Here is a 16,321-nt window from a genome sequence, read left to right on the forward strand (position 1 = left end):
CATCTTCAGTAACAAACGTTATGAGTTTCATTTTAATAACAAAGCATAGTGGAAAACGGTAAATATGGTCTGAATTACCAGCATGTGTTTTGAAGCCCGGCTGTGCTGCTCCATATGTCTCATACACATTCATCCTTGTGTTTTCATAACCAGCCGTAAAGAACAAGGGAAAAAAATATGACGGAAGACAATGAAATTGATGGCGTGCATACATTCAACATGTTTTGGTTTGTGACTGAAGTATTCCTAATGATAATCCTAAGTAAAATCCTTTATCCAGTATGAATGCAATCTGAGTGGGAAATGACTTTTACAGAGTGAATTAATTCATGCACTAATTATATCAGTAAGACAAAATGAGAAAGGCCGAACAAGAAAAATGTAAATGAGGTATGATTTTCACTTTCCCGGCACAAATACTTGCAACATGACTCAACTGGTGCACAGTGGCAGCACCTGCGGCCACTCACAGATGAGCCTATTCAAGGTTATGGGGACAAAGCGGTGGGGTGAGGATTCTTTCAGGCACTGCTGAATTCTGGTATCAATTCAAACATCTGCATCAAAACGTGCACAACTATGTAAGCAACGTGATAGATCCATTGCAATCACGATCTGGAGGATGTTACGCCGCAGTACAGCAATGTTACTAACGGCGACGCTGGTTAGGTGGTACAGACGCCAGGCCCTGGTTTGTTCTCCTCACAGGCAGCACTACAAGTATGAGTCATCTCATTGTTGCCAACAATCAAACAGGCGTCCTTATCAGGCATCTTTACCATACATGAACGAAGAAGGGACCAGAAGACAAAGCCAATGATGGCAATCAGCAAAGAGTGTCTCCTTCTCACAGCAGCACTACGCAAATGTAACCATTAACTCATCACTTCATAAAGTCAACGGTGGTTATTTATTAGAAGCAGCTTGGTGACGGTTTAAACCGTCAAAATGTTTCCTATTCAGGTCCAGCTGCACTTCTCTCTCTTCTCATTTCCTGACGACAGTCGAGTGCACCCCTTCTAATGTGAGGCAGAACTGTCCTCGTCTCATTTTCAACTCGAATCTTCTGAAAAATCTGTTGCTGCTGAGGAAAATAAAATGAGCGCCCAATGGATAAACACTGACGAGCATTAATGTGTTTATTAAATAAAAGTAGCCTGAAGTTATTTGCATTTTAGACGTCATGAGCAGATGTGAATCATGTCCAGGGATTTTTCTGAGTTCGACTGAGGACATGAAAAGAGGACTAAACCTGCAAATTTAAATACTGAGGATCATGTGGTTGGTGGTAAGTTTTTAAAAACATGCAGGAAAAAGAAATCTTTCCTTGGATCAAACAACAATGTCAAATGTATTAAGGCAGAAAAAACTTTATCATTATAAGTAGTTTAATTTTGACATATTACAACATTTTTATATTATTTTGTATTTTAGCTTCTGACTATTTTTACAACAAAAACCCCAAAAAATAAAGTCTGTGCAACTGCAGAGGATGCTAAAATAAAGTATTTCAATGGGCTGAATAATATTGCCAAATAGAGACACATAAATGATTATTTAAAATATCGACACCGCTGAGAAATAAAACAAAAAACATTTTTGTTAAGTAATAGTTTCATCTGAGCATCAGTCTGAAAATTAAACATTAAATAAACATTAAAATAAAGCTTTTGATGTAATTTAAATTAATTGACCGGTGTACATTATCTCTAGTCTAAAAACACAAGTAATACATTAAGCTACATTTGCATTTTACACTCAAAATGATATGACAGACATCATGTGAAAATAAAAAATCCCTAAGGCTTATAGATGCAGACTAATAGGTTAATAATAATAATAATAATAATAATAATAATAATAATAATAATAATCGTTTTAGCATGATAATATTGATGAACTGTACAATGGAAATATAATCAGATCAACTCTCACTTAAAACATAATTCAACTAAATTCTGCAATATTTTAGAGCTATAACGACTAGGAAATATTGTATGTCATATGGATTGAAGTCCAGGACAAATTAGTTTGTCAATGAATCTATATGATGTCAGTGCCTTTCGGAAATTCTAAGACAGTCAATTTTTTATTCTCATCAATTTAGAAGTATCTGACGTCACTGATAAAATGTTGACACAGAATTAAACAATAACCAGACAAAAACAATCATAATACAAATGTAGAACCCCCACTGCTATATTTTGGTGAACAACAACTGATTCTTAAAGTACTTATGTTGGAGGAATATCGGTGGAAGGTTCACAGGTTTAAATCCAATGAAGTGATTAACAGAAAAACAAAAAAGTGCACCAGGAATTTAACTACTACTACTGGTGCAAATACAGCAGGACATTTGTATTCAAGAATAGTGTTTTTTCGTGTGTATTTTGATTTGTAAAATTAAGCATGGGTTTCATTTCTTTCCAGTTTTAAAAATGATATAATGTTGACAAAGCAGTTTATGAGGAAAGGAAAGACGGGTGAGAGGTGAGTGTTTCAGAAAACTGAAATCTTAAAATCTGCCAAAAACAAATAAAACAAACAAGTAGCCATATCACATCCAAATAAACCAACCTCCAATCGACATGTGCCACATTCTCCAGAGATTTGGTGATTTTTAGACTCTCCTGATTACACAACGCCACCTACAGCGCAAACGATTTATCTTGGAGCGTAGATATGCTTGGCTATATTCCTTCAGCAACCGTCGCCTTTAGTCCAAGCAGAATTCTCAGCATGTACTTTTCCCATTTACAAAACTACATGGGCATATCTGAATCTCACCACCCACTGTGCAGAAATCTCAGACAAATACAATTTTCAGCAGAACGTCTCAGCTAATCCACCTCAACATAGATCAGCCAAAGTGATTGCGATTTTCAGTCCACAACATAGTACTAAATGAATATAGCTCGTGCAATCTTAATATAGAAAGCTCCACAGTGTCCTAAGAGTTCTCCGGTGTGACACAATATGGTGCTATCTGCCAGGTCAAACAGTAGCAAGGCAGCAGGTTTAAAACAGCAAGCTCCTCACTTGGTGTGTGTGTGTGTGTGTGTGTGTGAGAGAGAGAGAGAGAGAGAGAGAGAGAGAGAGAGAGAGAGAGAGAGCATGAAGGAAGAAAAAGGGGGCGTGACTGACCCATTCAGCCTGAGAAGTGAAAGTCAACACATCACATTTACCCTATGGCTGTGTTTTATATCGCACTCATCCACGACCTTGTCGGCTAATTTTGCATTGTGTAAAAAAAAAAATAGAAGAAGAAATAAGAAATATACTCACCGTCTTTGAGTCTAATTCGTGGTGTTGCTGAGCTAAGACTTTATCTACGCTGGCGGCGTCTGTAAACGTAACAAACCCAAATCCTCTGCAAGACAAAATATCAAGCACATGCGTCACAAAAACAGTTGGACTTATTACAAGCGCAATAGCATGATAATAACAGCAATATTCTATCATCAAGCGGATTATTTATGGACGTCCTGTGACGGATTAGAAAGTGAAAGTGAGCGGGGACAGTGCTGATCATTATTTGCTGCTGGTACAATGTGAGGCGACACCACAGCAACATTGCAGTGCAGTCACAAAGTCAATGTCAAATTGCACTGGGTCGCAGCTTTACAGCGGCGTTTAAGCTTATCTGTGGAAGCACACGCACATGCGCGTGCACACCCGGGGACACGTGCACAGCGATGTGAATTAAACGAAAAAAAAAAGAAAACGGTGGATTTGCGCTGAGACGTCAAGTCGAGGGTTCCACTCAGATACGGAAGTGAAAGTGGTGTATTTACCTTGAGCGTTTCGTCGTGGGGTCTCTCATCACCATACATTCTCTTATTTCTCCAAATTTACTAAAATAGTCTCTAAGGCTGTCTGTGGAGAGAAAACACAGCGGGTTAGTGCACACAGACGCGCACGCACGCTCGAACATGTCAGTCCTATTTGTGAATTGTGATTTTCAAAACACCCCGCGATGCGCATAGGGGTCGAATAGAGGACTTGAGATTGACGGAGATCAAAAATAACACGAGTGAGATATCCCACTGCTGCTCGGTACACCAGCAGCTCCGGAGAGCACTCAGCCACGGCGACGAAACAGGCACAAATACGGCATTTATGCCGTTAAAGGCACAAAAAAGCAGTCTCACCTGGTGATGTTTGCCAGCTGAGGCCACCGATAAACATTTTACTGTAAGAGGAAAACACAACAGAAGTGAGTCCAGATGTCAGTTCGGCCATTTTGACGACTAACTACTTCTAAAAGCGACCTTAAAGGATACAGGAGGACCAGAAATCACATTGAGTAATAATTCGAGTCCGTAAAAAAAGGCAAGAGAGAAGAAGGACGACACTCTCGCTACGGAGGTGTGAGGTGTTTAAAAGAACTGCAGCTGGAACCGGAGCTGAGCTGACGAATCCAGCGCGGCGGTCCAAGTCCTCTCCAAGATCTTGTAACATGAAAAAACACCTCCGGTTTAAATTTAGCAAAAAAGATTCTTACCCCGGGTCATGTTGTGAATCATTTAGGCTTCCGGAGGTGGCTTGACTCCCGTCTCCTTCCATGTCTAGTCCAAAACTATAGGCTGGGACTACAGTAACAGTGACAGACGCACACAGATACGGGCAGGAGATATGCAAAGCCCCGCTATGAGAATATTACTGAGCCGGGAATGAAAGCGTCACACGTGGGATCGGCTCAGCCCCCTGCTCCCCCTCCCCTCCCCGGCACGCTCTACCTTGTCCCGGAGGGGGCGGGGCCTGTCGCTGTCACCTAACCAATCCAATTGACGTCAGCCGAGGCAGGCTTGAAACTAGGCCGCCCATTTGTCCTTTAATTAAGCGGTAAGGCTCCAGAGGTGAAAGTGGCTTATAGTGCTTCTTATCACGTTTAATAAAAGCAGCAACGGTGTTGCTTTATGTGTCCCAAACCAAGGGTTATACCTAACTTCAGTCTACATTAATGAAGCCATTCATATATTTGCCTGGAAACACGCTATACTTTGCCATGTTTGATCAGTTATGAAGAAGGTCGGCCGTATGATATTGCACAGACTATCAAGTCATGAGGTGAGTGCACTGGCAGAGGGAGGGATGGGTCAATGGAAAAGTGTCATGAAGGAGGACTTACAACAAAGTCACAGAAACATGAGAGGAAATACAAAAGCATGGGCTTAAATAAAAGAATTATAAATACATTTAGTCTTCAACGTGAGACAATAAAAGGGTTATACATATACTGTGTGTGTGTATATATTATATAGATACATATATATATATGAAATATATATATATATATATATGAAGGTCATTAAGAAGAGAGAAAAAGATGGATATAAAGTTATAGAGTTATTCAACATTTTTCTTCTTTGCAGCATAATTCCATTCATCCTGCTTCATATATTTCATCAGCATGTATCTACAATGTAGAAAGTAGTAAAATTAAAGAAAAAATAATAATATTATAAATTATTAAAATTATTAATATTATACACACTCCTAATATATATGTGTGTCTGATGTCTGTATGTCAGTATGTATCTACAATTCAGAAAGTAGTAAATAGTAGTAAATAAGTAATTTATATTTAGTTTATATATGTACATATAGATAGATAGATAGATAGATAGATAGATAGATAGATAGATAGATAGATAGATAGATAGATAGATAGATAGATAGATAGATAGATAGATAGATAGATAGATAGATAGATATAGATATAGATATATTTTTGTTTTTTGTTTTGTTTTTGTTTTTTTTCCAGTTATGTTAACCCCAAGAAAAAAAATGTGTGCGTATGTGAGTGAGTGAGGATTGCTGATTTGATTTGAAACATGGCCAGTAGTCAATATACATGCTGCCAATTGAATAGCCATATATATGTGGGAAACTAGAGGAAACACACAAGTATGAGGAGAACATACAAACCACTGGCTTTGTGCCAAACCAGTGTCTTCTAGCTGCACAGCCTCAACAGCAAATGTTGTATAAAAACAAAAAACAGGACCGTCCTTGACCACGGTGTGATGTCATGTCACTTTTGTTATGGAGAACGTATGTGTAAAAGGGGCTACATGCTTAAGATTTTGAAAATCCTTATGTGTGTCCCTCCCTTTAGTTTTCAGAAACTAGCAATTGAAACAACAGCGTTTAGCGCCACAGCATCGTCACAGTGAGTCTACAGTCATTAATCATCATGTTTAGGTAACAATGAATGAACATAAAAATATTGTACATTTGAAAATGGCAGTTTTACATGGATGGCTTTTCTGCAATTGTTGATTCGTTCAAAAATTTCAATAAAAATAATTGTGTTCCCATGCCCAACCATTCATAACATTCTGATGGTGACAAGTGTGATGCTGTTGTCATAAATGGTTCGAACGGCAGCGCCAGCTGATGATGTAGTCAGAGGAAAGCACTCCGCCACCAAGCACGGCTGAAAGCACTGAACCAGAGGAAATTACGAGCAATACCTGTGAACATATGACTGATATGTGAATATTTTTTGCGGAAGAGAAGCAAGTTCATGCTAACAAAGAGCTGCAGTTCAAATCATTTGAACCACATCATTCTGGTTGTTATTCTCACTCTTGTACTTGATTCAGTGCAGCAATGTTGGGTTAAACATGACAAAAATCATGAGCTACTCATGTCGGGACCCAAGGTTTCTTAATCAGAAAATGACCCTGAAAACAACACACTTTACATTTGTAAATGTAGTTGCCAGCTCATTTAAGCATTCATTTTCGTGCTATATATATATATATATATATATATATATATATATATATATATATATATATATATATATATATATATATATATATATATATATATATATATATAGCATTAGGTAGGCTCTTTTTTTATTATTAATATATTATATATGTAAAGAAAGAGCCTGCCAGTGGTCCATAGTTAATAAAACCTTCAGCTGACATAGCATTATTATTTAAAAATCGTAGTGTTCTGTTTGCCTGTGACATCAATAAGGTTCAGTGTCCACACTCATTGTGCTATTGATCGTAATGCCCTTAAATGACCTCAGAGTATTGCACAATTTTCCCTTTGTTATGGTGAATCCCTTTGGGAAGATGAAACAGCCACTGAAATGAAATGAATAATATAATCTGCTATCAGTCCTCACCAACTTCTTAAGCTATGGACTATGTAGATTTGCTTTATCCTCACTACTGCATTTCACTTCTCTCAATTTTAGAGTGAAATAATAAGCAAAGATTCAAAGCATCTGCATAAAATGTTGTTGCAGTGAGGTTTGTTTGAATAGGCAGTTTGTGCTGTTTCTTCAGAGGACCAGAGGGAATTCCTTATCTTGCCAGGCAGCATGTTTTGCAACAATAACCAAGATAAAGGGAAAAAAAACCCAAATGACAGCATTTTTGGAAATATTGAACGCGTCTTCAGCCATTGACTTCACCCTCTAGGGGTCGCCACAACAGATGAATTGTCTGTTTCTCACATCTCCCTCACAGTGGCCACCCACATGTCATTTCTCACCTGCTCTTCCCTGGCATCTACAACACAGTTCTACCAAAATATACAAATTCACCACACGGTGCAACATAAAACCGTCTCTCGGTGCTCTTTTTCTTCAAAGGCCAACTGCAAAATATATCACTGTAAAATGCTTGTTGTTATTTTTCGCTTGTTATTTCAACACCCAGCCAATTTCAAGAGACAATCCGTCTTCATTACAACGCAATGGGTGAAAATCAATTTGACTAAACAGTTAACATTCGTGACCTCCTAACCAACCAAACAGGTGAGATGTCTATTGATCCATCATCTATCAAACAGGTATTGGGCTCTCATTGCTTACAAATGTATGCCATTTAAAGCAAACAGTAATCATGAGGCGTACTAAATAATATTAATCCTTCTCACTAAAATAGCTGAATGAGTTCTACTTTAGTCGTAACCTTTTTTTTTTCCCTAAAACTGCTTAATTGTCCAGTTTACAAGGTTGCAAGGGCTGTCGTAGATACATGAGGCTAGGAAGACTCCGGTCAGGTCTCAAACACACACTCACACCTGCAGGATTTAGAGTAGCTGATTAACCACCGTATGATTTCAGATGTGAAGTCGAAACCAGAGACGAAACTCACTCAGACAAGGAAGGAGGAAGAAACAGATTACCCACAGAAAGGACACAGGTTCGCTCTCAAGCCTGATTCGTAACCGCGACCTTCTTGCTGTGAGGATGCAGCGCTAACCACTACGTTAATTATGGTTTCAGGCATTCTCTGCTGACGACGCAACTCAGTGTTGTTGATAAGTCTCAAGTCATGTGAAAGATGTTGCATGCGTTCCCCAACATGGATTTGCCAACATCAGCCCAGTGCCTCGGGACAAAACCAGCCGTTTTTATCAGTTTGTTCAATGCTGTTCTCTTGACTATAGTTACAGCAGACCACCGCCAGAAGAGTTGAATTATGCTACAGTACTCAGTTTATTTGTCCTTTATACTGTACACAAAGCCAAAGGACCTGAGCCACTTCATCTGTTTTGAAGGACTTATCAAGAACAACCACAGCAGTAACACAAACAGCCAACAAAACGATCAACTAGAAATACATTTATTTTTGCTTGAGGATTGCTTGAGTGATGTTATTTCTGTAAGTCCTCTCACCTGGATAGATAGAATAGATGAGTCAGTGACAAAAACATGAATCAAAACTGCAAGTTGTCTGCATTTGGTTTAGTGTTGCCCACTAGTGCTGCCTTTTGAAGAGTGGTTTATAAAGCAATTCCTGCAAAATGAATCATAAAAGATCACAGTAAATTCACAGAGCGACTGTAGTTTGATGGGCATGCATGAATATTGATATCCTATGGCAGCCCTCCAGGCTATTCTTTACGATTAAAGGGGTTTTTAATCTCACTTGCCCCTTCCACTTAAAACAACAGCGCATTTGTTCATACAAACATAGTGTTCATGTACCTTCAACAAGTTTATACCCTTTCCTCCTCTCTTTTAAAACATTATAGCTTCGTCACATGATGTCAGTGCTGACATCTGCGGTCTGCTTTGACACTTCTGGTACCGCACCAATCTTATATCTTACACTTGGTGTATATAGTACCTCATGACCCCATACTTTGGTACCATGCCATTGAAATGCAGCAAGCTTAATATGTCAATGAGCAATGTGGCACACCGAAAAGGGGATCACTGGCCGTATCATGGCGCAGCCTCCTGGCCTAACGTGTGATATGTACAATGAAAACGTCAATTGAATGGTCAAAGACTATAAAGGTATTGTATTCTGTTGGCGTCATCAGCCACCACTTGTGTCAAATAGTGATGTGAAGATGACGTTTCATGAAACAGTGTCCTGATTTTCAGAGCTCCTGGTTTAAAAAAAAAAAAATGGATTCAGTCGAAGACTATACAGAGAGTTCAATCTTGTGGGCTTTGAAAATGAGGACAATGTTTCATGAAGCTTCCTCAATCCATCATTACTCATCACTTGTGTCAAGCTATGTTGCTATTGTTAAGCCCCACACGTTCGGCAATATTCCACAATGTCTAGGGAACACAAACCGCACTCTCCAACGTAGCTGTCTGGTAGTAATGAGGTGTTTCATGAAACAGTGTTCTCAGTTTCAGAGGGCCCTACATGGCATTCTCTGTTCTATCATATTTGGCTTTGACAACAACCGTTTTAATAAAATCTCACATCATTTTTAGCCAAGAAATTGGTGACACTGCTTGCAAATGATTGGTCGTTCGTTACAGGCGACAAAAAATGATTTCTTGCAATTTCTAAACTCGCATTAAATCAAATCTGATTGTTTCAATCAGTGCATTCATGCAATCACCACAGAAACTACCCATTGTGCCAGGTCTGCTCAAAGCTCAACTGTTTACGAAAAGGTTTAAAAATGGCTCATGAGAAAAATTTCAACCAGATTCCTCCAGGCACGATATTTTTGAGCATTGTCCTGGTAGAAGTAACACTAAAGTGTTTCCTGAAGAGTTACTAAAAATGCATTGAAACTGCGACCCTGTCGCCCTAAATGTGTTACAACCCTGCTCTATGATGCCTCAACATTGACTTTACATATGAATCAGTCACTTCTAATGTGCTCATGGTGTTTATTGTGAACATACCTTTACATGTACTTAGCTGCTTTTTAGCTGTCGCCACAACCCAGGCCAATGACTTCCATCATCTCCCCAAGTAGCCCTTTTCCATGTCTTGTTAAAGCAAATTATTTTTAAGTACAAGCAGGTCTAGTTTCTTCCTTCACTGGAACGTTCCTCTAGAAAAGCTATTAGTTTTGAGGAGCAGTCAATGTTTCCGTGGCCACATCAAACTGCATCACTGTTAGTGCGAACAGGCGTCTTCTGACAACTCTCACTGTCTTTGCAACCCTGACTACGGATACACGCACTTTACTTCATGCATAGAAACCATCTTCCATATCTTACTCCTTGTGAGAAGTCTTGTTCCATGTGATTGTTTTCATGCTATTTTCAATAATGTGCTTAGTGAACACAGGCAACTCAATGTCCACCGTGCGACTGAAGCTGTATGTACTGCCACAGACCGTTCTGGTTCGGACGTTAAAAGCGCCACAAATTTTATGACTGTTTTGAGCACAGGCTAAAAAATCATTTAAAATAATGAGAAACAAAGGTATTAACAACCAAAAAACCAATATATTTAAGTTAAATAATGCCATCACTTGCTGTTAGTATGTTACGAATGGTGGTTTGTTTCCGAATGGAATGAACATGGAGCGTAAAGGCTGTTACAGCTATTCTTGCTTGGTTGGACAATACTGCGCAGATCTGAGCACTTTGGTTTTCGATTAAATATTCGCTTCTGGACACGAGAGCACCTTTCAGGGTCACGCAAACAGTGAAGATTTAGTCCTACATCTGAATACCTTTACCCAGACAAACATAGATTATGTGGCCTTGTGGCATATACAACGAACACTTCATACAATTATACGCAGATGGAGGTGTTCATAGAATTCTGTACCATAGTCATCACATGTACATGTTGCTTCTGCATTAAAACAGAGTGGCATTTTCTGTAAGTTGTCAAGTGTGTGTCAAAACATTCCATCAAAACAAAACCCCATCCTTTCTTGTTGCAGCAGAGAAAGCGTTAGAAACTGATAGAGAATGCGTGCACTGAGAAGCGGCAGTCTTTAAAATCCGTCACGAGGTATGCAAGAATCACTGTGGATTTATCACACGAGGTGTATCTTTGGTGTCATGCTCAAATAAAAACACTGGAGTCCCAGGTTTCACGCTGCGGTTGCGAATTATTCTGTTGTGTTTTTCAGCTTTGTTATCATGGCATTTCAATTCACTGAAGAAGAAAAAGGAAAAACATGACAGCAACGCTCCAGAAAGTGTGACATCTCACAATATTTGATTTAGAATACACCAAAGAAGAAATGCGGTGTTAAAAAAAGGTTGCTACCAAAGTTAATTAGCATAATCATACTTTGGCAACGGTGATCTTTAAAAACCAGTACAAAGTTTGCGTCGTTTGATGCTCCTTTTCTTTGTTTACACTGATTGAGAGAGAAAGATGGAGAGCCTTTTGAATTGAGCGGTGTTCTCCTTTAATCTGAGCAGCCACCACGGCCTGATGAAAGTGCCTAAATTGTTTATCTTGCTTTTAGCAGGTTTAGATGTCCTGACAGCTTTAGTAGCCGCTGGATGGTCTGGAACGAATGAGGAAAAAAAGAGGAATTCATTTTGAAGATACTCTGATAATGATATCAGCAACACAATCGCATGAAAACATGAGGGAAATCTCTCTGGGTCCTTCATCGTGATCTTTTTTTTTTTTACCAAAATATCTGCTCATGCCATATTCTCCCTGAACAAATACAAATAATTATTGTATTTTGTCATCATGAAACTCAAAATTAAATATTATTAGTCGATGCTCTTTACATTGAAAAACTGTTTAAATTGGTTTAATTCAACATGAAGCTCATGTAATGCCAGCTTTATTTCAAAATGCCCCAGAAGACAGCTTCAAGTTTGTCAGTAAAACCTGTGAGAAATGCTCATGCTTATTGTTCATTTTACAATTGTCATGAATTTGAAAGGGATAACAACAGATCTTTTGAGCAAAAACAGACAGTGTACAAGATTATTAAGAAAAAACATACATGTATGAGATGCAGCAGGTGGACACAGCACCAATTGGTGACAGTGCATTCAGTCACTATGTCAAGCTTCCCTCCTTCTCCACTGAGGTCCTCACCAAAGCATTCTCTTCTCGTGAGAGCGCAGAAAACAGAAATAGTGGACGTGGACCCTCATTGGTCTGTTGGGGTCAGTCACTTTTTATTTGTTGAGGTTGCTATATTTTGACTTCATTTCAGCCTTAATAGCAGCAAACAAAAAGTCTGGAACTGACCCAGTCTCTGCTCCGCACAGATGTCCTCTGGTCACATTAGCTCATGTCGTCATCACCAGGACGGTCATCGAGTGCACCCTTTATGAAATCATGTGTCATCATTTGGCAGGCTAGATGTGCCCACCGGGCTTTGAGTTTGCATGAGTGTACAGCACCAATCAAAGACTGGAGTCTTTCATGTGATGTCATGAAAGAATATATTGGTCGCAAACAACCTACAATTCTGGCTGCCGTACTGAATCTTCTACCTGCTTCACTAACTCACTTCACACGCTCAAAAGCCTTGACATTTATATCTGGATGCATTGAAACTGGAGCAATAATGAAACATTCTACCATTCATAACGGACTAAAATATACCGATTTGCATACTCTACATGTTAGCAGATAGCAGTAACTCCAAACAGAGATGGTCAAGCATTTGTGTGTTAGATATATATGTGCAGCTTCATAGGCTGAGGTTTTACTGAGCTTTCCCTCTTGGAAACACCAGAAGAGACAGCCTGATTCACGAATGTAGCATGGGAGCTAGGCCGTACAACATATTTACATATCACATCAAAGGAGTGCATCATTTGAATTGTGTATTTGTGGATTTTGCTTCCTTTTGAAGCAGGTTGTAAGAATGGCTGAAAGCAGAGCCACAACTTCTTCCTCTATACCGAGCTGGAAGATGAACCTCCTCTCAATAGAGCAGGAACTCAGCATGCAAAAACGCTTGTAACTAATCGAGCCTTTGCATGAAAACTGGAGGATTTTGGAGATTGAGCGAGAAGTAAAATTGATAGTGTGTGAAAGAACTGAGGAAGGGGAAAGAAAGTGAGAGAGGCACTGAGTGTGTTATGAGATGCTGTTCTGAGGCGAGGCATCCTGTTTCCTGTCACAGAAATTTTGTTGCAAAGACAGAGTATTCACTTGACCTCCTCAAAGTTCTTTCTATTGGGGTCAGAAATAACTTTGTTTCTTAGCATCGAAGAGACCAATATGTCTGGAATCCAGATGGGTTTTGGATTTTTGGCTTCTGGAACATCATAGGGGAGAAGCAGTGAAAAGCAGATGCAGCGATCGCTATGCAGTGAGTGAAAGAAAAACCAGGATTGAGATCAATGTGAGGATCACATATCCAGGGTAGTCATGCTTAATATCATTCTACAGAGCTTTATTCACATGCTCTGATTCACCCCTATATGTACCAGTCACCCAAGACCAAGATGAACTACCGCTCAGCATCTTTCAGGCTTTCCACTCTCTTTCATTTTTCTAAAAGCTGTATTCAGTGTTACCATAGAGTTACTTCCTACTGGAGGTAAGTCAGATACTAGACAAAAACAGATTTTCTGGAAGAAACCAGTCTATGTCCAATGAAGTCACTGGTGTGATGAGACATCTGAATGTGAAGCATATTTCAATTCGTAATCATTATATTGTCATGATTCGCTTTTATTTTGTTCCCTTAAGTCCCGTTTTGTTTTCTCCCTCCTTCCTTCCTGTGTTTCTAGCACACGGCTGGAGCCCTTTCAACCCTTAATCATCAAGGTTTAAAAACACCTGAACTCCAGCAACATGTGCCATTATCGACTGATAATCTGCTCCGTTCTTTCTTCTCTGCTGTCGTACATTTATACGTTGTTTAAATTATCTTCAGTTCAGCTATTTCTAAACCCTGCTGTTTTGAGTTTTTGAATACGTTACTTGGACTGATGGGGGTTGTAATGGCAGGCAGTTTTTTTGTTTTGTAGTTTCATTGTTCATTCAATGGTGCACGTCTTACTTTATGTCATGACATTTGGTCATGCTTTTATTTTGTAATTGCCTTGTTGCCGGTGCAAGAACAATATCCTGAGACTCTTGCCCATTCTTGACTGGTCGTGAGGAGATACTCAACACACGTTGTTCCTGATGTACAGAGAGAGATGTATGTTCTGTCTGTTGATCGATCACTTGTCTGTATCATGATTTTGGAGTGACAAGCAACAGAGTGCAGCCACGGCAACTGTTTCATTTAGCACTCTTGGAAGGTGAAACGAGATATGATTGTTCGAACGCATGTGCATATAATATGTTGATTGGATGAATGTGTCGTGTAATATGAATGTGCTTTTCTGTTTATTATTCTGTAGTTTTCACGGAGCAATAAAACAGACAAACAGACAATAAAAGTACCAGTATTGAAACTCAACGTCTGTCGAAATTATTCCAAGAGGACGCTACAGGGGCAAGTTTCATTTTAAGACACATATTTTCAAGACATTAAAAAAGCTTTAGTTTAAATAAGGTGATGAATATAGCCACCATTGTGATTTATTGTGCTATTGTCAAACTGATGCAAAATAAACAATATTTTGTTGTTTAAATTCATGCATGGGTCTATTATTTGATTCAGTAATGTACCAAATTTATTGAAATTGAAAAATGTTGCTGCCTGTGGCAAATATTCTTACACCATTAAACTGATTTTCTGTAATCAGATTCTTTTTTTTTAATTGAATCCTACTAATATGATAACTTGTGACCACTGTTTTTTTACATTGATCCTTCGTGGATATCTTTGTTTGTAGTGTATCTTTAATGTCTTTGGTATGTATCAGCGTCTTTGTTGTCATGAGCTGCTGTGACACGTTGAATTACCCCACTAGTAAGGGATTCGATTAGATGGGTCCTATGAGATTTATTATTGGTGTAGGAACGTTGCTATATATTAGTCCGATAAATAGAAATAATTCAAAGGGGACATGAAAAAAATAGCAATGACAGATAAGAAGAGAAGTTTATTACAATCCACATCCACCTTTTTTATTTTCACATGTTGATACCACTTGAGTCCAGTCTCGGACAAAATAACAAGCCGCAGAATAAAGCTATGTAATCATGAGTCATCAAGATTTTGCATTTGTTATTTATTTATTTTGACTGACAGTAATGACTTACTTTTTTTTCTTATCGTTATTTTGGTTCAACCGTAGTCATGTACATTTATGCTACTGAAGCATGTATCGCCTACTGGGGCACTGTATATCCTGACAGCACATGCATCAGAGGTTGGGGGTTGTCAAGTCATGGGGTGGCACTCTCTATACGCAATTGCAACTCACCTGCATATAGCACCTCAAATGACACTGCGCTTAACTCAGGGACTAATTGTTCTGGTTAAGCTGGGGACAAGGGTGACGATTGCAAGCTCTCAATGTTACCTTACTTTTGATTCAACTTGCTGTATGTAGTACCTTTATATGAACTTGAGCTTGACTCACAATTCCAAAAAGTACCATGACATAAGATCATGATTGCTTGAGGTACCATACAGACCAAGTGACATGCAAGCATGGCTTAACCCCCGCCTCAACCTTTTTTTAAACTGTATTTATGCCTATGTGGAGGATATTCCGGTGAAGTGTTGCCTATAGTGTCAGTGATGACAGGGGAAACAAGTGATTCAATTGAAAGCCTAGGGTCTCAACAAGCAGCATGGAAGGCTGATTTTGGCATCACCCCGGGATGCTAAGTCCAAATGAAAATTGTCAATGTGTCACAGCTTTGGGGGGAGAATGTGGAGCATGAAGTGGCAATCCTTGTGAAATCAAGTGAATGGGAACAACTGCTTCAGCGTCACTTTGCTTCTGGTTGGGAACGGAGCCCTTCACAGACCGCAGCAGTTCCATTCCGCCCTTCCTCCATGCCAGTTACGCATTCAGCAGAAATACATGGTTAGGAAATACGCAAGCTGTTTGAGTTAGGGAATAGACTTCATTTGCTCATGAATGGCAATAATGTAAACAACTCATGGATTCATCATTGCATAGGCATTGAGCTCCAGGATGCCCTCTCTTGGGACACAAAAGCGGAGATGTCTTTCCAGCAGGTCATGTGACCAGATTTCATGCCGCCCTAGGACGCCA

General features: G+C 39.2%; 1 protein-coding gene across 11 annotated transcripts in view; it reads right to left on the bottom strand.

Annotated features, from left to right (window-relative positions):
- The window catches only part of msi2b (musashi RNA-binding protein 2b), a 340,308-nt gene extending 335,593 nt beyond the window's left edge, over positions 1–4,715 (bottom strand). For all 11 annotated transcript variants that reach the window (XM_053847946.1, XM_053847947.1, XM_053847941.1 and 8 more), the window contains exons 1-4: positions 4,505–4,715; positions 4,152–4,192; positions 3,795–3,876; positions 3,286–3,370 (exon numbers count right to left, since the gene is read on the bottom strand). In XM_053847946.1, coding sequence (XP_053703921.1) covers positions 3,286–3,370; positions 3,795–3,876; positions 4,152–4,192; positions 4,505–4,566 — 270 coding nt within the window. In that variant the 5' untranslated portion in view covers positions 4,567–4,715. The remainder of the gene's footprint in view (positions 1–3,285; positions 3,371–3,794; positions 3,877–4,151; positions 4,193–4,504) is intronic.
- Positions 4,716–16,321: the final 11,606 nt, after the last annotated feature.

This window comes from Synchiropus splendidus, chromosome 17 (genome assembly GCF_027744825.2).
Source record: "Synchiropus splendidus isolate RoL2022-P1 chromosome 17, RoL_Sspl_1.0, whole genome shotgun sequence".
In the NCBI taxonomy this organism is placed as follows: Eukaryota; Metazoa; Chordata; class Actinopteri; order Syngnathiformes; family Callionymidae; genus Synchiropus; species Synchiropus splendidus.